General features: G+C 41.3%; 1 protein-coding gene across 1 annotated transcript; it reads left to right on the forward strand.

Annotated features, from left to right (window-relative positions):
• The first annotated feature begins 8,334 nt into the window (after positions 1-8,334).
• Positions 8,335-25,042, forward strand: Gemin2 (gem nuclear organelle associated protein 2). Its single transcript, XM_008832901.3, has 10 exons — positions 8,335-8,537; positions 9,113-9,197; positions 11,127-11,216; positions 11,454-11,513; positions 13,328-13,441; positions 16,890-16,934; positions 18,080-18,148; positions 21,153-21,263; positions 22,849-22,907; positions 24,635-25,042. Exons 1-10 carry the CDS (start codon positions 8,401-8,403, stop codon positions 24,672-24,674), a joined length of 810 nt encoding a protein of 269 aa, XP_008831123.1. The 5' UTR covers positions 8,335-8,400; the 3' UTR covers positions 24,675-25,042.
• Positions 25,043-25,376: the final 334 nt, after the last annotated feature.

The following is a 25,376-nucleotide window of genomic DNA, read 5'->3' on the forward strand; positions in this document are numbered from 1 at the left end:
AGAGCAGAAGGCAGGCGAGCTAACATTTATACCGATAGCAGGTATGCTTTTGGCATTGTGCATGTTCATGGCGCCATCTACCGGGAAAGAGGATTCCGGTCCGCAGAAGGAAAGGAGCTGAAGAACTTGCAGGAAGTTCAAAGACTGTTAGCAGCTGTGGAAAGGCCTAGGGCGGTGGCAGTTATACATGTGCCTGGGCACCAGTCCAGAAAGACTCCTGAGGCTATTGGTAACAACTTTGCTGATGCAGAGGCCAGGAGGGTAGCTCTCTTAGACCCCATTGTGCTGGCAGCTCTAGAGGTACCCATACCTGAACTACCCACCCTACCTCCCAGACCTGATTATTCCCCACAGGACCTTGAGTGGGAGAAAAGCCTGTGGAGGGAGGTTGGAGTAGGGACTGGGAAGGTAGACTGATCTTACCAGAAGTACTAGGAAAATACATGCTCATCAACTACACAGATCCACCCATCTAGGCTGGAAGAAGTTGCTCAGTCTTTTTCAGCATGCGCAGTTGGTATTTCCATACCAGAACGAGGCTGTGCCTCCGATCACTGGGGGATGTAAGAGCTGTGCAAAGCTAAGACCAGCCCCAAAGGGGCTCCACCTGACAGGTACCTGGGAGAGGGGGAGGGCCCCATGAAGAAGTTGGGAGATAGACTTCCCCGAGGTAAAGCCAGAAAAGTATGGGTACAAGTATTTGCTGGTCATGGTGGATACTTTTTCAGGATGAACGAGGCTGTGCCTCCGATCACTGGGGGATGTAAGAGCTGTGCAAAGCTAAGACCAGCCCCAAAGGGGCTCCACCTGACAGGTACCTGGGAGAGGGGGAGGGCCCCATGAAGAAGTTGGGAGATAGACTTCCCCGAGGTAAAGCCAGAAAAGTATGGGTACAAGTATTTGCTGGTCATGGTGGATACTTTTTCAGGATGGGTGGAGGCTTTTCAAACTAAACATGAAACTAGCAGATGGTGGCAAAGAAATTAATAGAGGAGATAGTCCCCAGATATGGGATCCTTGAGGCTATACGTTCCGATAATGGCCCAGCTTTCGTTAGTAAAGTCCTACAGGGATTAGCCCAGGCTTTGAGGATGGATTGGAAGTTACATTGTGCCTATAACCCACAAAGCTCTGGGCAGGTAGAAAGAATGAATCGGACATTAAAGGATACCCTTTCTAAATGGGTAATTGAGACTGGTGGAGACTGGGTGAACTTCCTCCCCTTGGCCATTTTCCATGTTCAGAACTCCCCCTATGTGCATGGTCTAACCCCATTTGAGATAATGTATGGGGCCCCTCCACCAATAACCCGGCGAGCACAGCTCCCAGGGGAAGAGAAGTCAGCCCCTGACTATTTAAATGTGTTGCAATCCCTTGCCAAAGTACAGCAGGAAATTTGGCCCCTAATCAAAGCATACTATGAAGGGGAAAGAACCCCAATTGTGGAACATGGCATAGTCCCAGAGGATATGGTCTGGGTCAAAAGACACAAAGTAAAAACTCTTCAATCCAGATGGAAGGGAACTTATGTTGTGTTATTTACCACCACTACAGCCCTTAAGGTGGACGGCATCGCTCCTTGGGTCCATCACACCCACGTTTGGAAGGCCTTGCCTCCCGAGGATCCAGAATCAAAACTGAAGGAGTGGGAGGTGCAACAGGATCCTGCTAATCCCCTGAAGCTGCATCTGAAAAGATGAAGTGGATCCAGTTCCTGCAGCCGAACTCATCTCGGACCATCCCGAGGACAGCAGAGTTGACGGATGCTCAAAGTACCAACACCCACCGTACTCAAAACAGCATCTTCACACCCTCCAAACTCATCCGAACCATGCGCTTGATGGGATCCTCCCTGCTGACCGGTTGGCTGCTGGTAATGAACTGCTTGTCAGCTAATGGCAGCCTGCGTGCAAGTAGCACAAATCCTCACATGCCTGTACAGGTTACTTGGACTATCACTAATCTGGAAACTTGGAATCCCGTGTTAATGTTATCTGCTGTGCACCCCCCCCCCCAATACTTGGTGGCCTCCACTAAATATGGATCTCTGTACCCTAGCGGATGGGGAGTGGGATCGTGGTGTGGCAGGTATCAGTAGGGGTGTAGAGGACTCCTCTGCAGGATTTAATTGTAAATTTAAATCAGGAGTCTGATTTCTCAGGCAAAAACAATTCTATGTCTGTCCTGGTCCCCAATACAAACCTAGCTGTGGGAGACCTGATCAGCACTATTGTCCACGGTGGGGGTGTGAAACCACTGGCTAGGCCTTCTGGCTGACTAATGCCCATGGAGATTATATCACTATCACACGGGCTCTGCAGGATTTAATTGTAAATTTAAATCAGGAGTCTGATTTCTCAGGCAAAAACAATTCTATGTCTGTCCTGGTCCCCAATACAAACCTAGCTGTGGGAGACCTGATCAGCACTATTGTCCACGGTGGGGGTGTGAAACCACTGGCTAGGCCTTCTGGCTGACTAATGCCCATGGAGATTATATCACTATCACACGGGACCAAGGACCAAGCCCATGTGAAACGACTAGGGGGCCTAAGCCCCCCCAGGCTTTGGGGATGGATTGGAAGTTACATTGTGCCTATAACCCACAAAGCTCTGGGCAGGTAGAAAGAATGAATCGGACATTAAAGGAGACCCTTTCTAAATTGGTAATTGAGACTGGTGGAGACTGGGTGACCCTCCTCCCCTTGGCCATTATCCGTGTTTGGAACTCCCCCTATGTGCTTGGTCTAACCCCCTTTGAGATAATGTACAGGGCACCTCCGCCAATAACCTGGCGAGTGCAGCCCCCGGGGGAAGAGAAGTCAGCCCCCAACTATTTAAATGTGTTGCAATCCCTTGCCAAAGTACAGCAGGAAATTTGGCCCCTAATCAAAGCATACTCTGAAGGGGAAAGAACCCCGATTGTGGGGCATGGCATAGTCCCAGGGGATATGGTCTGGGTAAAAAGACACAAAGTAAAAACTCTTGAACCCAGATGGAAGGGACCTTATGTTGTATTGTCTACCACCCCCACTGCCCTAAAGGTTGACGGCATCACTCCCTGGGTCCACCACACCCACGCTCAGAAGGCCTTGCCTCTCGAGGACCCGGAATCCTGTGTGAAGAAGTGGGAGGTGCGGCAAAATCCTGCTAATCCCTTGAAGCTACAGCTGAGCCAGACATGAAAGGATTCCTGCTGATAAGCTCACTGTTATGGGCTCTCCAGAGAATAGTAGTGTCAGCAGGAGCTTGGAACATCAACCCCCACCAACCAGTAATCCAGACATGGATCCTGCGAAGCGGTGATGACTATGAGGAATGGAACCACACCTCCCATACAGCCCCGTTGTGGACATGGTGGCCAGATCTGTATGTTGACTTAGAACTTGTACTGGGGCAATTTTATTACCTCCCCCAGAAAAACCACCAGGAACAATATCATATGAAAAAAACAGGCTTTGGTTGACTCATCATCCACAGTCAACCACCAAGCTTTGAGGGCAAATGGGTTCTTTGCTTGCCAAGGTTTCCGGACAGGTTGGTGGAGGCACAATTGTGGGGGTGCTGATAGAATCTACTGCACTGAATGGAATTGTGTGGAAGTTAATGATGGGCAGTGGAGATGGGAGGTTTCCCCTGACCTGATTGATATGAGGTTTACTTCTCCATACAACCAATGGACAGTATCTCCACTGGCCAACCAGGTTAAAATCACTTTTACCTCAAAGGGAAAAAATGATAAAAGGTGGATAGATGGGCTGACATGGGGCCTGATGCCCCACCAGATGCCATGGAGGGGGGTCCTGTTCCAGATCTTCCTCCAGGTCGGGGCAGTGGTTAGGTCGCTGGTAGGACCTAACCCAGTGTTAAATACCCCTTGTCTGAGGCCCCAACCTCCCCCGCCTGGGTCTCCTAGGCCCACTTTCAAGCCATCAGGCACCGCAACGACATCAGCAGCCCCAGCCACGGAAAGGCCAGGGACAGCTGTGAAACCACAGACTCCCAGCAACCCTATGTGGGAGATGGTGCAAGCTGTAGTAGAAACCCTTAATCATACCACTCCCTCTCTTACTGACCCCTGTTGGCTGTGCTACCCAGGATCCCCACCCTTTTATGAGGCCATCGGGATAAATAGTTCCTATACTCTCAACAACTCTCATCCCACCTATTGAGACGGGAGACCATGGGGACTTACTCTTGCCCAGATCTCAGCCTCTGGCACATGTGTAGGCACAGTTCCAACATCCCAAAGCCAGTTATGCTCCTCATGAAAACAGTACTCCTCCCTCTGCAATCAGACCAGGATTCTTCCTGTGTCCACCGATGTCTTCGTTATCCCCCCTCCCAATGAGTGGTGGGCGTGCTCTTCAGGACTAACACCTTGCGTCTCCGTGAATGTCCTCAATGTAGGAGGCTTTTGTGTTCTCACCCTCCTTCTTCCTCATCTGGTCTACCATCTGGATCAGGAATTCTTACTATCATACGCACCCTCTCTCTCTCCCTCACTGCATTCTAAGAGAACTCCTGCAGCTATAGCCTTAACCCTTGCGACTTTAGTCAGTACAGGTGTTGCTGCGGGGGTGGGCACAGGGACCACTGCATTAATACAGGGGCGAGATCAATACAACTCTTTATGCACTAGCTTAGACCTGGATCTTCAGAGAATAGAAGAGTCCATATCTAAGCTTCAGGACTCTATTGGATCATTAGCAGAAGTAACTTTACAAAACCGAAGAGGGTTAGACCTCTTGTTCTTACAGCAAGGAGGGCTATGTGTTGCCCTGAAAGAGGAATGTTGTTTTTATAGGGACCATTCAGGGCTAATAAAGGACAACATGGCCAAAATAAGAGAAGGGTTGGAGAAAAGAAAATTAGAATGAGAGAACAGTCAAGGATGGTTTAAATCTTGGTTCAACCAATCTCCTTGGTTAACAACCCTCCTCTTGGCTGTCGCAGGACCTCTAATCATCCTGCTGTTATTAGTCACAATTGGTCCCTGCATAATAAATAGGCTACTAAGTTTTGTTCAGGAAAAGATCGATACTGTCCATCTCTTGGTCCTTCGCCAGAAATACCAAGCCTTAGATACTGCTGAGGAAGATTCCTCAGTCTGATCTAGAAAAAGGGGGGGAATGTTAGGGAAGGAGGAATTTACTGCTTGTTTGAATTTACTGCTTTTAGCCAATTAACTCAACTGGAGACACAGGCATCCGGAGATAGGGGCAAGTGCTGCAGCCCCGTAAGTTGTCTGGTCTGTGTCATTCACGTAAGCATGTCTGCTTACACAAGATAACAGGGAAGGGTCGCGCCAGGCACATACCACCCATCCCTCCCCAATTGAGATACCTGAAGGGAGTTGTAACATTTTTTCTTGTTTTGAAGTTATTGGTTTGTGAAATGCTTGCTTTGAAACTATTGGTTGTATAAGCATGGGCTTTTGTGTAACGGTTGTGGGAGCCTATATAATCTTTACCTGAAGTTGCCTCGGGGTCAATCGCTCCAACCAGACCTGCATGTCTTGGAAGGATGGTCAGCCCCAGCTAGCTGGCCTAATAAAACTCTGCTTGATTTTGCATCTCCATGTTCTCCTGAAGAGACCCACCTAGTCTAACAGCACAAGAAGAAGCATCCTGATGCTTCCATCAACTTCTGAGTTTTCCAAGAAGTGCTCAGAGAGGTGGAAGACCATGTCTGCTGAAGAAAAAGGAGTTTGAAGACATGGCAAAGGCTGACAGGGCTTGTGATGAAAGAGAAATGAAAACCTATATCCCTCCTAAAGGGGAAATGTAAATTTAAAGATCCTAATACACCCAAAAGGCCTCCTTCAGTTTTCTTCTTCTTCTGTTCTGAGTGTGAAAGAAAAGTTCCCAAAAAGCACTCAGATAGAAAAAAAAAACAAAAAACTTTTAGAATGTATTATTCTAGCAGACCACCTGGTCTCACCGATTAAAAGGCTAAGAATGTCATCAGATAACATGAGACTTGTAGTAAAAAGCCCCTCACTTTGCTGTGACCTGCCTACTGAATGTATATTCCAATGTATTTGAAAAGTGTCTTGATTTATGACATTTCTTTGTTCTGTTACTATAAATAATGTAAAGCAACAGTTACCACACTGGAACATGGAATCTGGGATAACCTTAATCTGTGTTCCCAGGCCATGGTCACTCATATTTGGCTCCAGAATAAACTATCTCTTACCTGATTTGAGGTGAGAGTTTTGGTGTTGACATGAGTATCCCCCAAATCAGAGAGCATCTTGGCTGATGTATTGGTGACATTGCAAAGAAACTGGGAGGGATGTGGAACAGCACTGCTGCAGAGGACAAGCAGCCTTAGGAGAAGAAGGCCACTGAGCCAAGGGAGAAAAACAAAAGGGATATTGCTGCCCACAGAGCTAAAGGAAAACCTGATACTGAGAAAAGGGGGTTGTCAAGGCGGGAAAGAGCAAAAAAGAAGGAAGAGGAGGAACATGAAGAAGATGAAGAGGAGGAATGTTTGTTCCAGTGCAAGTTTTTTTTCTTATCTATAAAGCATTTAATCCCCCTGTACACAACTCCTTTTAAAGAAAAAAATTGAAGCGTAAGGCTGTGTAAGATTTGTTTTTAAACTGTACAGTGTCTTTTTTGTATATTTAACATATTACCAAATGTGTCTTGAGAGAGCCCTGGCCTGGTGGTGTTGTGCCCAGTTCGAGAGACCCCCCAAAGACCACCAAGGAGCTGACCGATGCAAATACACAAGGGTTCTTTTATTGTTACAAGCTTAAGCTTGGGTCCACTCTGTCACCCACTCAGCGGATCTCAGATGTGAGACCCCTTGCTTTGGGCTTATAGATTTAGTTCAGGAAGTTCAGCAAGTAGGGGAGTAGGGGGGTCTTCAGCCTGGCAAACATCTGATTGGTTGCAGCTCAGTGCCAAACCATAAACTACTGGCTTCAGGAAATCTGAAAAGGTATCTGGATTTTTAGTACTTTCCTGTCCCTGGTTAATTGACCATTGGTGGGGGAGTTGTTCTCTATCCTTCTAAGTATTGTAGTTTTTCTTGGAACAGGGCCCAGGGCTGGGTCAGTCCTATGGAGGTTTTATACAAGATGGAGTCACTCAGGTCTCTCAGTGGTATTTTCAACAGCCACTAACCTTTGCCTGGTCAGTACAGGGGCTGTAAACTGGCATGGAAATTAAAAGCAGGTTCTTGGTGCACATCACAAATTAGTTATGTAAGGGGACGGTAGGTTTTTTTCATCTTCAGTTGTCTCTGATGCAGCTTATACGAAAATAATTGTTACTCTGTTAGCTGAATACCAGTCTAATTGCAAAAATATACAGCTGTTTTGTTGACATTCTGAATGCGTCTAAGTAAACACAATTTTTTTATTTTAAAAAATGCTCAGATCTTGAATTTTCAGTATCAATAAGTGTGTCAAGGCTGGGCAGCCTAGCATTGGGGAAGCAGAGGCAGGCAGATCTAAGGGTCATAGTGAGACCCCTGTCTGAATAAAAGAGAGAAAAAAGCTGTCAAGGGCCGACCAGGTGCCTCAGTGGATAAAAGCGGTTGTGCACCACTTTGATCCCTGAGTTTGGTTCCTGGAACCCCGCATAGTGGGAGGAGAGCATCAACTGCCTAAACCATGTCCAGTGTTACATGTGCATGTCCACTCACATGTACACAAATTTAAACGGGTGTGGTGGCTTCTGCTTGTAATCGAGGTACAAAAACGCACAAATCCCAGCACAAAGGCAGGCCAGCCTAGCTACACAGCCAACTATAAATCATTCTGGGCTGGAGTGAAACCCAGTCTCAAAAACTAAAAAATTCAGGTGTGGTGCCTGGTTTACACCTATAATCCTGGAACTTGAGAAACTGAGGCAGGAGGATCACTACAGGTTTGATGACAGCCTGGGCTGCACCGTGAGAGCCAGCCTCAGAAAGTAAACATTTAAAAAAAATCTCTCTCCAGGAGACCAGGTATCACCACTCTTTGTCAGTTTTGTTCACCTGAAAACCAGCGAACCCCGCCTCCAAAAGGGTTGTAAAATTTAGGTGAGAAAATATAAGTAACGTGTTTATCAGGAGTTGAAGGCTTTGGCTTTCTCTAAAGAATAATTACACTACTTTCCGTTAACTGTTCAATAATATTATGTATAAGGTTCACCGTCAGCTTCTACAGTTAAAGGCGTAGAACCGTTCCGGAATCTCTTTTGCTAGGAACTGAACTCGAAGTCTTCATGACACCACCGGAGCCTTAAGTTTGACGAACCATAGGTTTGCTCTTGTGCAGCTCCACCCCCGCAGGCGTCAGCTCAGCGCCAAGGGGGCGGGGGCGGTTCTCTACTCCTTGCGCCTGCGCCACTACCTGGCCGAGGCCAGTGCGCAGGCCCCGACTGGCGGGACTGTAGCCATGGCTTGGGTGCCGTCGGAGTCTGCAGTGGAAGAGTTGATGCCCCGGCTATTGCCGGTGGAGCCCTGCGACCTGACGGAAGGCTTCGATCCCTCGGTACCTCCCAGGACGCCTCAGGAATACTTGAGGCGGGTCCAGTGAGTGATTCCGCCCCGTGGGAGTGAGCTGGTCTGTGCTGCCCCAGCGGTGCGGCGGGGGACCCTAAGTGTTCCGGGCCAAGCCCCTCAGTTCCGATTCCCCTCCCTCTGAGGTGGGAGCAGTTAGAGATCCCTGTATTTCAGCCTATCGCAGGCAAATGTACTTTGAGCTCGATTGCACATGTTAAGCCGTGTACTCCTTTTTTTTTTTTTTTTCAAATATATGTTTTATGTATTTTATGTGTATGAGTGGATTGCCTGCATGTGTTTAAGTGCACCCATGCTGGCTGAAGTCAGAAGAGGGCATCAAATCCCCTGGAACTGGAGTTACAGACAGTTAGTTGTTAGACACCATTTGGTTGCTGGGACTCAAACCTGAGTAGTCAGCACTCAACCACCGAACCGTCTTTCCAGCCCCTAAGCCATGTACTCTTAACTTTGTTTTTAATCCAGATAATTTCAAACTCTGGTACATTTGTTGGGAATCTGAACTTATTTCCGATTTCATAATAAAGTGCATCTTTTTATTACACAGGAATAAAACAAAATAATCTTTATATATTGCTTATTTGTAGGATCGAAGCAGCCCAGTGTCCAGATGTTGTGGTAGCCCAAATTGATCCAAAGAAGTTGAAAAGGAAGCAGAGTGTGAATGTTTCCGTGAGTTTTAATAAACATCTGAGGATATAATAATCACACACACACTAGACTAAGGCTCTAGTACCCAACAGTATCAATTATGGTATAGGTGAGATTGGATTACTCCCTATAAAATTAGACACCGCTTGGAGGCCAAGGCAGGAATTGGAGGCCAGCAGGGCTACATAGTGAATTCCAGGCCAGCTTGCATTGTAAAATGGTATGAAGAGTTTTTTTAAAAAAAAATGTGTGTAATTAAAAAATTACAAAAGTTTTTCAGTTGCTTAGTAGTGCTGTTTTTTATATGTAAACAAATTTTGGAAATACTATTTTCATTTTATGTTTCATTGTTTTTCCTGCATGTATGTAAGTGCACCTGTGTTGTACGATGCATGAGGAGGTCAGAAGAAGGCATCAGATTCCTTTGGAACTGGAGTTAGGGATGGTTGCTAGTTGCCATGTGGGCCCTCTGCAAGAACAACCATCACTCTTAACCACCGAGCCATCTCTCCAGCCCCAAAACAATTTTTTTCTGCACCTTTATAGTTATTATCCTACAGGTCCATATCCTTAGTTGACATTTTTCCAGGTTCAAAACACAAATATCTTAGCACTTTTCTATCTTCTTGCACGCTATGGCATTATTTACTTATTTATCCAGCATACTTTTTTAAAAGCAATTAGGTTGTGCTGGGCACTAGAAACACAACAAACCATAATATAAAGAAAAAGTTCCCATGCTAGGTGAAGTGGTGAGCACTCTTGTAATCCTGGGACTTGGGGAGCAGAGGATTAGGAGTTCAGGATCGTTCTCAGAGACTAGCCTGGGCTAAAGGAGACAGTGTCTCAGGAAAAGAAAAAAAAAAGGAAAGGACAGATCCTTACTTGTACACTGTAACTTTCTCCTGAAGGACACAGAAAATAATCAGTAGTGTTGTTACATTAAGAAAATAAATAATGTTCAGTAAATAAAAGAGAGACTACCGAGTGGTCAATGAACATCTCTCAGAGGAGGTTACATTACATTTAACCTGAGGTCAGTTTTTGGTAAATTTCTGATAATTTCCTTTTTTATATTTGAAATTATTCCTTTAATGTTTATAATCAGGGCATTTTAATTCAAGCACTATAATGTTTTATATAACTTCAAGAGTTCTTAATTAATGACATGATGTTTCTGTATACTTAATGAGTTTTATCATAATACCTGATCATTTGTGTGCTATGCCCTGTTTTAGAAAACAAAAGTAGAGCTAGGGATGTGGGCTAGTAGTAGACCACTTAGCTACTTTGTTTGAGACCCCAGGTTCATACTCCATCAACACCCCCCCCCAAAAAAAAAAAAAAAACAAAAAACAAGTAGACCTTTATAAGTCAAGTGCCTTTAAGTTATTTGGGTACATTTTGACTGTCCCCAAATTCTTTATTCAGGCTATCTCTCTGTCTCTGGGTGGGGGTGGGGGGGTGATATGGGGTCTTTTTGTTTTTTGTTTCTCTTCACAATTATAAAGTAGAACTAGGTTATATCTTCAAAGTATATATCATTAGATTTCTAAGAAACTCCAATTATAAACTACCCTTTTTTTAAAGACACATTCTCCCATAGCCCCAGTTGGTCTAGAACTCACTATGTAGACCAGGCTGGCCTCAATCTCACAGAGATCTGCCTGACTCTGCTTCCCAAGTACTGGGATTAAAGGTGGGTGCCACCACACCTGGCCATATTTCTCTTAGTCTAACTAACAGTCTCTTATTAATCAGGACATAAGTAGTAAAATGAACTACTTACTTTTTTTGCTCTGATAGAGTGTACCTTTATTTTCTCATGTAGTCTTATCATTCACTTGAATATATTTACTCTTCATCTTGGTTTTGCATTTATTCCACAGAGGCATAAAATTTCAGTTCCAGCACTAACATTGACTCTAATATTTGTGAACTGATTTCCAGCTTTCAGGGTGCCACCCTGCCCCTGAGGGTTACTCCCCAACGCTTCAGTGGCAGCAGCAACAAGTGGTACAGTTTTCAACTGTTCGACAGGCAAGTGTCCCATTTAGTCAAATTAAACCTCCTTCAGATGTGTTTCTGTTCTTAAACTATAATTGGAAAAATGAGTGATTCTATTGTATATAGATATTTATGAATTGATCACCAAATTATATTAGACATATTTGATAAGATAGTCTCCAAATTTTAAAGATAGATAGAATTTTGTGTAAAAGCTGATTTCTTGTTTGTTTTTCATTCTCTGAAGATCATTAACTTTTTTTCCTTTAGAGTATGAACAAACATAGAACCCACTGGAAATCCCAGCAGTTGGATAGTAATGTGACCATGGTATGTGAGTTTCTTAGTTTTAGTTGTCTAGTATATGCCTGTGTGAAAAAAATCTATATTTACTTTCAGTTTTTAAAGAATTACTTTCTTAGTCCATATTATTTTTATTTTCTTTCATAAACCGTTATGTAATTGTAACAATTTGTTATGGTAGTAGCTTGAATCAGTAGTACAAGTTGTTATTAAGCTATCTTATCTCAGGAGACTTGGAGTTTGAGAAAGTTGTTAGACTCAAAATGGAGTTCTGTGTCAACTCCAACAAAAAAAGCAAGCCAAGAAGTTAGGAAGAAAGTGTCTTGTGTATTATTACCTAATAATAACCACAGAAGACTGCAAATTTCCAGTCTTACACTAAAACCACTACCTTGTACAAAAATACTTCTAAGCAAGGATGGCGCTCTCCTTAATCCCAACACTCTTGGGGCTGAGACAGGAGAGGATCCAGTTTGAGACCAGCCCGGACTCCATTGTAAAATTGAGGTCAAGCTAGGCTATAGGAGACTCAAAAATTAAAATAAAAAGCAAACAAAAAAGTACTTCTACAAGGACATCTTCCCAGCTGCCTTCTATTCATCCTCAGACTGATACTACTCCTAGTTTTAATCATGGGCATATGGATCATTTTCTCAAAATATTTGCTGTAATCCTTGCCTCAGCCTCCTGGTAGTTTCTTGGGGCACACATATTCTCATTGCAATGTGCTGCTGTTCCCAAGTAAGTACTACTCTTTGGAGACTCATTTCTTGCAGTCTCAGGGATTACCCTTCTTGTAATGCCATATGCGTGCTCTCCACTGATCTACAACCCTGGGCCTTGTTTTTGAGACAAGGTTTCACTGTGTAGTTCAGACTGGCCTTGAACTTGGAATCCTCCTCCCTCTACCTCCTGAGTGTTGAGATTATATGTGCTGCCATAGCAGACATCTCCCTCCCGTAGGTTGACAATAAGTACCTGACCTCTCCAGGCGTTTATGGATTCTTCTAAACTGTTATTTATTTATTTATTTTTTTGGATATAAATGCATTTTCAATATTAAAAACATTGAATAAAGGCTTATTAGAGTTTCTTGGTGGGATAATGGTACCTTATTATGTATACAATATTTATAGAGTGATTAGCTCTGCTTCACAGGAACATGACATAATAATGAAGCCTGTGATACATACTAGAAAATATTGCTTCCTACTGATTAGGAAAATGATTCCTAAATCATAACAGCTTGGATAGAATTAAGCTTTTCAAATATTAGCACTCAGAATAAAAATTAGACTTCGGGAAGAGATGAAAACATTGTTTCAGGCAATTGTTTTAAACCTTGTAAGGAATCACAAATTATATCTGAGAAGGTGATGACAGCAGGGGACAAAAATGTATTGCTTGTGCATCTGGGGCCAATTAGATAGCTCCTTTGGTAAAGAACCTTGCCTACAATTCTGACAGCCTGAGTTCAGTCTCAAGACCCACATAGTGGAACAAGAGAGCCAGCTCCAGAAAGTTGTCCTCCAGTTGCTGTGCATGCTTCTGTGTAAACACACACAGGAAATAAGTAAATAAACATGTAATTAAAAATTCACTTTTACAAAAGACACAGGTCAAATCAGATTAGAGTTCCTTCTAGTAGCCTTATATAGTCACAGCCTATGATATTGACAGTTAGGGCTTCGGTATGAATTTGTGGGGTTCACACAAAATCCTACTAATAACCAGCACCCTATCCTTGTGTGGAGGTGTTGAGACTACAAGGGGGTTCTTGCTTTTTTTATTTATAGAAGTATCACTTCTTTTTTAAGTAATTTTTTTTTTTTTCCTTTTAGCCAAAATCTGAAGATGAAGAAGGCTGGAAAAAATTTTGTCTAGGTGAAAGATTATGTGCTGAAGGGGCTGTTGGACCACCTACAGATGAATGTCCTGGAATTGATTATGTACAAGTAGGTGATAATGCAGATTAAGCAAAAAGTAGCAGAAAATTGGGGCCATCACTTAGCGTAAGGGTAGCAACAATCCACAGTTTAGCCAAGTTCAGGCTACAGCCTACTTTTGTATGTCTCCTAAACTAAGAATGGTTTGCGTTTTGTTCACTGGTAGTTAAAAACAAAGAAGAGTCTGATACTATATATGACTTTCAAAGACTAAAATATTTACTGTCTGCTTCTATATAAAAACCATTTACTAGGCCGGGCATGGTGGCCCATGCGTTTAATCCCAGCACTTGGGAGGCAGAGGCAGGCGGATCTCTATGAGTTCAAGGCCAGCCTGGTCTACATAGTGAGTTCCAGGACAGCTGGGGCTACAGAGAGACCCTGTCTCAAAAAGACCAAAAAAAAAAAAAAATTACCAGCCTCTTACTTATAACATTGAGTTAAAACTCATCAGAGAAATAGGATAACAAGACAGTTAGAAAACTTGTAAAGTGCTTATTAAAGTCCCTGTATTGAAGATGAAATATTGAGAGTATTCTTTAAATTATATGTGGCTTTATGGGGGGCATTGAGGCAGAGTCTCACCCAGGTTTGCCTGGAACCCACCCAGCTTAGGCTGGCCTCAGCCTTACAATCCTCATGCCTTCAGCTTCCAAATGAGACACCATACCCAGCTGTTTGCATGGCTGTAATCATCAATTTTGTATCTTGTACCTTGTCCTTCATGAGACACCTGCCTCTAAATTTTCAGATGTTCCCATAAAAAATGCACTGTGGGGGCTGGCAGGTTAGCTCAGCAGATAAAAGCACTTGCTACCAAGCCAAATATGTGAATTTAATCCTCAGAAACCCACACTGGGAAGAGAGCCAAATCCTGAAAGTTGTCCTCTGACCACCACACACACACAATATGGCACGTGTGCCTACACACTTACATACATACACAAAATAAATATATAAATGTAAAAAAAACCCCAAAAACCTGGATTCTCATTGCTACTTCCATATTCTATTTAACAGATACTTGTTTGCTATGTAGCAGTGTAGTTCTGTTTTCCCCATTTACAACTAATTCTTAAACCAAGCCTCCTAGCATAGGGTCAGTGTCCAGTATAGCAAGAACAACAACTAAAAACTAATTCTCAAAATGTAAAAACCCCTAGCTGGGTATGGTGGTGCATACCTTTAATCCTAGCACTCAGGAGACAGAGGCAGGCAGATCTCTGAGATCAAGGCCAGCCTGGTTTCAGGCCAGCTGTGGCTACCAGAAGACCCTGTCTCAAAAAAAGAAAAAAAAATCTTAACGAGCTCCAAAAACCACTCAAAAGACCAAGAAAAGATAACAGCTATACATAAACATCTCACAGAAAGGAAATAGAAACTTTTTATAGAAGATGCTCAGCCTCACTCCTAATAGAACTGTTACTGATTTGACTTCTTATTGCGGAATAGATACAAGTAGAATATACTATGGTTAAAAACCACCTGAGAACAGAGTTAGTGCATACCCTCTGTCCATTCCTCGAACGTCAGAGGTTTCACAGTCAGGGCTCCCACCATTAAACTCCAAAGTAAACTTTTTAAATTGAATCAGATTAGGTTTTTAAAATATTCCTCTAATTCAAGTGTCCTTAATTCATTAAAATTTCACTGATGGCTTTTTTGCCTTTTTTTGTTTTTTTGAGATAGAATCTCCTTTCGCCCAAGCTAACTTTGAACTCAATATGTAGCCAAGGATGACCTTGAACTCCAGATCCTGATGTCTCCACCTCCCAAGTGTTATATCACCACTCCCTACATAACTGAGAGTTTTAAATGGTATGTACATCATTAATATTTCAGGGTCACTGTGGATTTTTAAATAATTTTGTTAAATGTAATTGACACAAAGTTAATATTTTCAGCCATGTATAGTGATACAGACCTGTAATCTTAGCACTAGACAGGCTGAGGCAGGAAGATAGCTGCAAGTTTGAGACCAACCTGTGCTACATAATTAATTTGTAGCCAGCCTGGTCTAGAGAGTAAGACTATCTCAAAGAATTAAACAAAACAAAAACTGTTTTCATGTAATGTTTTTTAAATTTCATACTTTAACATATGAGTTATTAAAAACATATTCTTGAGGCTGGAGAGATGGTTCATTGGTTAAGAGCACTGACTGCTCTTGCAGAGGACCCAAGTACAATTCTCAGCACCCAGATGATGGGTAACAACTGTCTATAACTCCAGTTCCAGGGGATCTGACACCTTCGTCTGACCTCCTTGGACACTGCACAACATGAGTGCCTTTATATACATGCAGACAATACACTCATCACATAAAGTACTTTTTAAAATGTTTTACAAAAGCAGCAAGGGACTGGAGAGATGGATCACTGGTTAGGAGCACTGGCTGCTCTTGCAGAGGACCCAGGTTCAATTCCCAGCACTCACATGACCACTAACAACTGTAACTCCAGTTCTGTTCCGGGAGATGCGACACCCTCTTCTGACCTCAGGCATTGTATGACACAGGTACACTTAATGCACGCAGAGAATATACTCAAACACATTAAAATAATAAATAAAACAAAACATATTCTTAGCCAGGCATGGTGGCACACATTTGTAATCCCACACCCAGTGCTTGTGAGACTGAGGCAGGAGGATCACTGAGGCCAGTGGGGCTGCATGGTGAGTTCAAGACCAGCACGGGCTACATAGAACCACTTTCAAAAAACAAAAGAATTAATTTACAAAAAAAAAAATCATATTCTTAGGATGTCTTATAGTGGACCATGAAGGAATTCTTACATGTGTGTACACATATGTATAGGTGCATGTGGAGGCCAGAGGTCAAGCTTGTGTCATGTTCCTTGGGTACTATCCATCTTATTTTTAAAGACTTGGCTCTTACTAACTTGGGGCTTACAAGTTCAGCTAAGCTGATGAGCCAGCAAGCTCTGTTTCCCCAGCACTGGAATTATAAGCATGCACCCTAACACCAGGCTATTTTTACTTGGGTTCTGGAGATTGAACTGATGTCCCCATGCTCACATGGCAAGGACTTTACCAAATGAGACATCTCCCGAACCCCAAAGATATTCTTTTTTCTTAGGATTTTAATGCCTATGTGCACGTATATATGTGCTTGTTGCCCATGGAGGCTAGAATCTCTGGAACTGGAGTTATGGGCAGTTGTGAGCCACCTAATGTGGGTGCTGGGAACCAAACCCTGGTCCTCTGTAAGAACAGCAAGGGCTCTTAATTGTCAAGCCATGTCCAGCCCTGTTTTTTTCTCAGTATTGAAAATCAGATCCAGTTCAAACAGATATGAAGCAAGTGCTCAGTCATTGAGCTACATCCTCTGCCCTTGGAGTTTTTTGTTCTTTGGCAGGAAATTTACATGTTTGAAAAAAATAAAGCCCTCTTAATAATATCATTTAGTAAACTTCAGTCTCATTTTTTCTTTCAGATTGGCTTTCCTCCCTTGCTTAGTATTGTAAGCAGAATGAATCAGGTAAAAGTCATCAAATTATAATCTTTTGTTTGCAGTATATATGAAAGTATTTTAACACATTGATTCAGTATTTATGGTATGAAAGACTTTATCCTAGTCGCTTCAGCGATTCTTATTTAAGGCTCATTGCATCCCTGTATGGGAAATTATTGTTAGTGAGTGTTCTAAACACAAGGAAACAGAATTTGAAGGGAAGTAACTAGCAGGTAGTTTTTCAACAAGTAAATGATAGCACTAGGACTCAGTGACAGTGGAGCTCCAGTTCCTTTAGGGGTGTTCAATTCTGGGTCTTCAATTAAATACAAAGGCCAAAACATCAGTTCTAGCTCTAGATGCCTGTCTTAGTATATTCCATAAGGGCTGAGATATATAATTTCTTGGACCAAAGGGATAAATGAGAATTTCTTTGGTTTTTCAGGAATAGACTCTTTATGAACTTAAAAAGCAAATGAAAACTGCTTTGGCTTTACATACATTAAGTATCCTTAGACTATTATTTTAGAAATCAGATACCAAATGACAATTTCATTTACTTGATCTTTTGCATTAAGAAATTGTGGTAGTCATAACTGAATTCCATCAGCATGATTCTCTTCTGTATATACCAACTATACTTGAATAAGAGAATATTTTCGAGTTGATAGTCCCATCTGTACTGTTTGAAAACTTCTTTTGCTAGTTAAGTTTGTTTCTCTTTAGATTTGTGTTTCAGCTTAATTTGGTATGGGAATAAACTAAAGACCTTTTTAAGTGTGTGAAATGTTTCATTAGTTACAAACTGAATAGTTTAAATCTTAAAATTGAAAGCTTAGTTGGTGCTCGAAAGTGTAAAAATTTCTATTAAGACTCTTTTTAGTCAGACAGGTTGGCTCATGCCTATCACTTGAGAGGCCATCCAGGGCTATATAACAAGACTCTGTCTCAGAGGAAAGCGAAGAGGATGTGATGGGGGCGGGGAGAGGGGAGAGAGAAGAGAAGAGAAAAGAAAATAGACTTGACTAGCCATCTGATGAAATTAGTTTTCTTTGGAAGCCTAAAGAACAGCCATTTTAACCCTCAGAGTTGCTTTTGAACCAAAATTAATGGAACTTGTATTGATCAACAATGTCACACTCATCTCTCTCTTTCTTTCTTCTTTTTTTAAGGCAACAGTCACTAGTGTCTTGGAGTATCTGAGTAATTGGTTTGGAGAAAGAGATTTTACTCCAGAATTGGTAGTATTGCATCTTTCTTTTTTTATTTCACAGGCAAAATTATATTTAATAGTATATGAGGTGTGACTACAATATTTATACTTATATCTTACATATGTATATATGCATATATACATTTGTGCTGCATAGATAATCTAAAACAAAATAAATCAGCCTGCTCTCTTTATTGAGAAAGCTTTAGGAACTGGGAGTGTAGCTCAGGGGTAGCGTACTTGTCTAGCATGCAGGAGTCCCTGGTTTAAAAAAGAAGGGGCTGGAGAGATGGCTCAGCAGTTAAGAGCACTGACTGCTCTTGCAGAGGACCCGGGTTTGATTCCCAGCAGCTACATGGCAGCTACGAACAATCCTTTCCTCCAGTTCCAGGGGAATCTGAAGCCCTCTTCTGACTTCCACAGCATTGCACAATACAAGTGTACTCACATACAAGCAGGCAATACACTCATACACATAAAATAAAAATAATAAAATATTAAACAAAGAATAATAAGAAAAGAATCCAGGTTTGACTTGCAGCATATGGGAGGATGACGCAGAAGAATTACCAGGGAGTTTGAGGGCAGCCTCAGCTACGTAGTGAGTTGTGGGTCAGCCTGGGCTACAGAATAAGACCCTATCTATCGCAAAAGAAAGGAGGAAAGAACAATAATTGCAAGCATTACATCCTATGCATTATTCTAAGGACTCTGTATATTCTTCATTAACTCTTTAGTAATTTATGAACTGTCATCCCCCATTTCATAGATAAAGCATAGAGTAGTTTGGTACATTGTTTAAAGTCTTACAGTCTCAATGACATAACTCAGACTCAAGCCCAGGTAATCAGATCTGTTATCTTGTTCTCTAACAGCTGTGTCACACTTTCCCTTTATTTCATTGTTTCACACTCACAGCTCATGTTTACCTTTAAAATTGGGTAAAACTGTAGTGGGCAGTATATTAAGGAATTACCTAAGCAATCCTAATTTATGACTAAAGAAATTTTAGCATCCTTTAAAGTAGATTTTGGGTCTGCAAGACAACTTGGTAAAGGTGCTTGCCACCAAGGCTGACAACCTCAGTTGAGTCCCTGGAACCCACATGATAGAAGATAACCAAACCTGCATGCTATGGCATACATGCACACACTATACACACACACACACACACACACACGTTTATATATAAATGAATAAAGTAGATTTAAATTTCACAATGATTTCTCTCACTTAAGATTTGTAAAAGAATGTGTCTGGGGCTGCAGAACTCCCTTGTAAGACATAAAATACAGCTTTGCCTTACAGAAACTGCGATCTAGGAGAGACATACAATCCAGCCTTATATTATAGTGTATCAGTGTATCAGTTTCCCATCTCACTTCAGCACTAAATTTTATTTGGGACTTTTTCATTCTTTTAAACTTTTTTTTTTTTTTAATGAAACAGTTGAAATTCATTAAAGATACTTCAATAAAGATTTTTAAGCACAAGGGTTAAGAGAGAAAGTATTCTGAATGATAGAAAAGCACACTGGGAACCTGGATGTGGTTTTCTCCAAGAGACTCATTCTTTTAAATCTGTACCATATGCTAGACATGGTAGCACATGCCTGTAATCCCAGCAGTTCGAAGACTGGAGCAGGCAGATTAAGTTCAAGTCCAGCCTGGGTTACACATTGAGACCTATCTCAAAGAAAAGGTTTTTAGCATGTATTTTTTTTATGGAATAAAATACATAAATTTGGAATTTTGTGTGATTTTAGCTAGATAAGACTGATAAGCTAGATAGTTTCTGTACAAACTATTATTTTATATTTTGTAATTGGAAAGGAAATACCATTTTAAAGGAGTATAAGTACATTTATCTTGTATTAATAATAGTTTCTGTACAAACTATTATTTTATATTTTGTAATTGGAAAGGAAATACCATTTTAAAGGAGTATAAGTACATTTATCTTGTATTAATAAAAGTACCAGAATGTTGTGTTTTTTGAAAAAGAAGGACTTACTTTGACTCAGCAGTTGAAGAGGTTTTAGCACCTACTGGCTGACTCCGTTGTTCAGTCTTTGGAGAGGTACAGCATCATGATGGAAGAGGGAACAGTGAAGTGTGACTGTTAGCCCATGGCAGTGGAGCAGAGAGGACCCAGATCATGTTTGTTTATAGTATAGTTCCTTTGTGTGAATCCAGGGGATGGTTTTAAATTTAAAATGATTTGTATTTCTGCCTATGGGTGGCAAATTAAAAACTGTATCTTAACTTTTGCAAGGATTTATATACATCTTAATTAAGATTTTAAGTGGTACTGGAGGATTGACCCTAGGGCTCCTCACATGCTAGGCAATTGCTGTAGAACTGTATTCTCAGCCCTCATTTTACTTTTTTATTTTGAGACATGGTCTTACTGAGTTGTCAGACTGGCCTTGAACTTCTGATCCTTCTGTCTCAACCTCCCAAGTAGCTGGCATTACAGGCCCAGGAGACCTAACTTAACTAACTAAGATTTTTTTCTTACGTACCGGGTATGGTGGCACACACCTTTGATCTCAGCACTCAAGAGGCAGAAGCAGGTGGTTCTTTTTGAGATTGAGGCCAGCCTACTTTAGATAGTAAGTTCCAGGCCTGCTGGAAGATACTGTCTATAAAAGACCATAAAAGAAAAAAAAAAGATGTATGTTTGCTTATAAAATGAGAAGCTCAGGGCCTGATGTGGTGGCACACACCTTTATACCTTTAATCCCAGCATTTGGGAGGCAGAAACAGGAGGATCTCTGTGATTTCTAGGTTAGCGTGGTCTATATAACAGGTGTCAGGATAGCCATGACTACACAGTGAAACTCAGTCTCAATAAAAAGAACCTTAATTCTATTAAGAAATAATTTTGAAGTATCTACCATCTGGGGTCTGTAGTTAGAAAGCATATGCCTTAGTTTATTTGTAGCAAATAATCAGGTACAACATTAGAAAAACAGGTTGAATGTGTGGTTTATTGTCTGTCTATTTATTACTTATTAAATTTTTATTTAGGGAAGATGGTTTTATGCTTTATTGGCTTGTCTTGAAAAACCTTTATTACCTGAGGCTCATTCTCTAATTCGGCAACTTGCAAGAAGGTGCTCAGAAGTAAGGCTCCTAGTGGTGAGTTATAACTTATTATTTCAGATTTTAATTACCTACTAATTTATATGATGATAAAGAAGGTTACCCCCCTTCCTCCCAAAAGAATTCCAGCGTTACAGGAAACCAAGTAGAATATGAGATGAGATCTAAAATGAATAGACCCCAAGACTTTGGTTTCTGCCTCTTTTGGCTTCCATTTTTCTCTTGGTCCATTTGGTGCTTTAACAGAATATCTGAAGCTAGGGTTTATAAAGAAAAGAACCTTTGTTTGCAGTATGCACATGCTTGGCAAGCACTCTACCCAGCCTGAAAAGAAATCCATATGTCAGTTTTGGAAGCTCCAAAGTCCAAGATCAGATGACATCATCTGGTCAACCTTCTGAGTCCATCACAGTATAGTAGATGGGGGTCACCTAACAGGAGTATGGTGAGAGCAACTAGTGGCACCCATGGAAGAGTGGAGGTGTGAGAGCTAGAACCGTGCAAGAAGGTATTAGTCATTAATCCTTCTGAACAGCGTCCTTTCAAAGATGATTGTGGCCCGACAACCTGGACCCATATGATAAAAGGTGAAAACCAACACACACACACACACACACACACACACACACAGAGGGAGAGAGGGAGGGAGGGAAGGAGAGGGGGGAGAGAGAGCATGAGAGAGCAAGAGAGCACAAATACAAATACAATAAAAAATTAAAGATTGAGGCTGGAACTTAGCTCAGTGTGTAGAGCCCTGGGTTCCATCTCTAGCATTGCATAAATCCCATGTGATAGCCCAAGCCTGTCATAGTGAGTTCCAGACCAGCCAGAGCTATTTAGTGAGACCCTGTCTCAAAAATAAATAAATGATAAACACAACAAATGATGATCGTAATGGTTTCAAAGAATCATTAACTTCAGAGTTTCCTCCTTGATACCATATTACAGTTATGCCTGAATAAAAACAGCCTGACTCTTAACATCCATCTTAAGCCAAGAGCAAACTAGAACTACTGAGAATCTGTTCCTCCAGAATGTTCTCAGAATTGTGCTCTTGAGCAGGGCTCATCCAGCATGAAATGGGGAAGGAAAAAGAGGAGCTGTGTTTTCAGAAGACTATGTCCCTTCTCACCCCTACTGAGGACACACACAACCACACATAGACATTATCAATTCCATCTGTTGTTTGCAGTACAGATGGGATAATCTTCATAGATTAGTTACTTCCAACTGTTTGCAGCACTTTCTTGAATATGCAAAACATCCACACACATTCGTTATTTGGGGTCCAGGGCAAAGAAGGGTCATGAGGGATTAAGGCCTTATACCCAGGTCACAGGAAGAACACACAGTTCAGTGAGTTTGTATACATTATAAACTAAGATAAGATTGACTTCTTGGTAGCAAGATTGAATAAAGTCATTTGTCTGGCATATGCCCATACTGTAAAAATTATTGCCATAATTAACAGTTTTCTCCTCTTTCTTGGCAGGGTCTTAATTCTATATGATGATAACTGTCATCTAATTTTCATATTTTATATCTTAAAAGGAAATTGTGAAAATATTAAAAAGAAATAGACTACATTTCTTTTCTCTTTTTTTTTTTTTTTTTTTTTTAGGGCAGCAAAGATGATGAAAGGGTTCCTGCTTTGAATTTATTGATCTGCTTAGTTATCAGGTAAGTTTAAGTAATCTTTAATTTGTTTTAATTAAGTAATTTTGTTATTTGTTATCAGTGAGAGTAGAGGGTAGAACAAATTTTAATTTGATCTTTTGTTCATTTTCAACTGAGGCATGTTTTTATTTGTACATACTTGATTTCATATCTTTTTTAAGCACTGGGATTGAGCCCAGTGCCCTGCCCATGCCAGACAAGTGCTCTGCCAGCTGAGCTGCATCCCCTTTCCTGTTTGAGTTAATATCTTATATCAGAATTCCAGCCAGAATTTATTTGAAAACATTCTAAATCCAAATAAAAGGCATATACTTATTTTAGGTATTTTCCTAGGCACGTTTCGGTTGCATTGATGGTTTTTGTTTAATGCCAGTACCTTTCTAAAGCTTCATAATGTACTTAAATATCCTCTGACTTCCACATAGGCAGCATTTCACACACCTCCAGCCCATCCCACCCTACCCCCCTGCCATAAATAAATGTAATTTTAAAATTTTTTAAAAACAGTTTGAAAGGGGAAAAGTTGTTCTAGACTACAAAATGTTCTGAAGCTGTACGCTTAAGACTTGTAGACTCTAGAGCCAGGAACACAAAGATCTCAAGTTTGAGGCCAACCTGGACTACATAGCAGAAACCCAGTCTCTACTCCCCACTCATCAGCAATCCAGGAGACTGAGACAGGAAAAATCACGCAAGTTCAAGGCCAGCCTGTGCTATGGGAAGATCCTTTCTCAAAAAAGAAAAAAACAGGGTGGGAGGGAGTAAGGGAAACCCTGTATGCTTTTTTTTTTTTTTTTCCCGTGCTGAAAATTCTGGTTTCTAAAACTATTATTAGCCTTATGCTGTAATATATATGTTGTTATTTCAGAATGGTAACAGTGTTACTGGCAGGAGAGGGACCAAAAGTAGTTTAAGAATTTCTTGGGCTGGCACAATGGCTCAACAGGTAAAAGTGCTTGCTGTCAAGCCTGGTGACCTGGAACCCACATGGTAGTAGGAGAGAATCGCCTCCCTCCGCTTGTCCCCTGACCAGTATACAGTTTACACACACACACACACACACACACACACGTACGTACGTTAAATAAGGAATTTCTTGGGGACTAGAGATGCTAGAGATGGTATGTACTGCTGCTGCAAACAACTAGAGTTGGAGTCTAAAATACATTCTTTTAAAAAATTTATTGCTTTTTTTTTTTTTGTCTTCAACTGTCTCTGTGAAGTATAGTCTTAAGAACAGAGTGCTGAAGGTCACTTGAATGTATTCTCTTCTGGTTATGCCACCAACTATGAATGGTAGAGTCCATTGGGAGTTTCATGATTTTCTTTTTATTGAGTCTTGTTCTTATTACATAAAATATACTGTTCCAAAGTTGGATTATAACTAGAGATACATTTGGAATATTTTAGCATCTTTTATCCTCATTATCCTAACTTTCTCCTAGAATTAGCCCTTTTTTAAGACAGGGTCTCCCTGTGTAGCCCTGGCTGGTCTGAAATTCATTATGTGTGTAGACCAAACTGTTAAACTCTTAGAGATCCATCTGCCTCTGCCTCTGAAGTGCTTGGGTTAAAGGAGTGTGCCACCACACCCAGCCTCTCATTACTCTTTTTATTGCATCTTAGTCTTCCATTGTATATATGTGCTGTAGTTCCATCAGTCCCCATATTGATAGAATTTGGGTTGTTATGGTCTTTTGCAATACACACTGAACTCTTTTTCGTACTAGGTATTTTGACCAGCGTGATTTAGCTGATGAGCCATCTTGATGCAACTTACCTCTGGGGGATAGAAGATATTTCTGCTGAAGGCAGCCTCAGTCTGAGGAAACACAGTGCCAGTTTGAGGATAGAGTATGTCACTTCTTCACTATGTGGAGGGTCTCATCTTAATCTGTGCAGATCAGTCTGATATTTGGAATACAGACTGAATTGGTCTGACTCTGAAATATCTAAGGAAACTCCCACCTGATACCTGATGAGCAGTTTGAATACTTCAGTCACACACACTGAAAATAAAGCCAATGTAACTCATTACAAAAGCACCTTGCATAAAAACTGATGCATTTTATCCAGGCCCCCGCTGCTGTTTCATTGCTTGTTTACATGTGTGCATAAAAACTTTTGTTGGAAATGTATTTTGCTTACTCAAATTTCGTTTGACTCTTGAACAAAATAAAATTCAGTGAATGTCCTAAGAACTACAATTCATACAAAACTAAGGAGATGTTTACCTTTAAGCCCGGTACTTTTAGTTTAAATGTTTAATTAACCACCAAAACGTTTTCTAGGAAGTCATTTTCAATAATGTCCTAATAAACTGGACATGGTAGTGCATGCTTAATGTAATCTGCACTTCAGGAGCTCAAAGCCAGTTTGGACTACATAGTAAGACCATGGCTCAGAAATCAAAAAAGGGGCTGGTGAGATGGATCCATGGTTAAGAGCTCCATCTGCTGTTACAGAGAACCT

Source organism: Nannospalax galili, unplaced genomic scaffold (assembly GCF_000622305.1).
Source record: "Nannospalax galili isolate Female #2095 unplaced genomic scaffold, S.galili_v1.0 scaffold636, whole genome shotgun sequence".
In the NCBI taxonomy this organism is placed as follows: Eukaryota; Metazoa; Chordata; class Mammalia; order Rodentia; family Spalacidae; genus Nannospalax; species Nannospalax galili.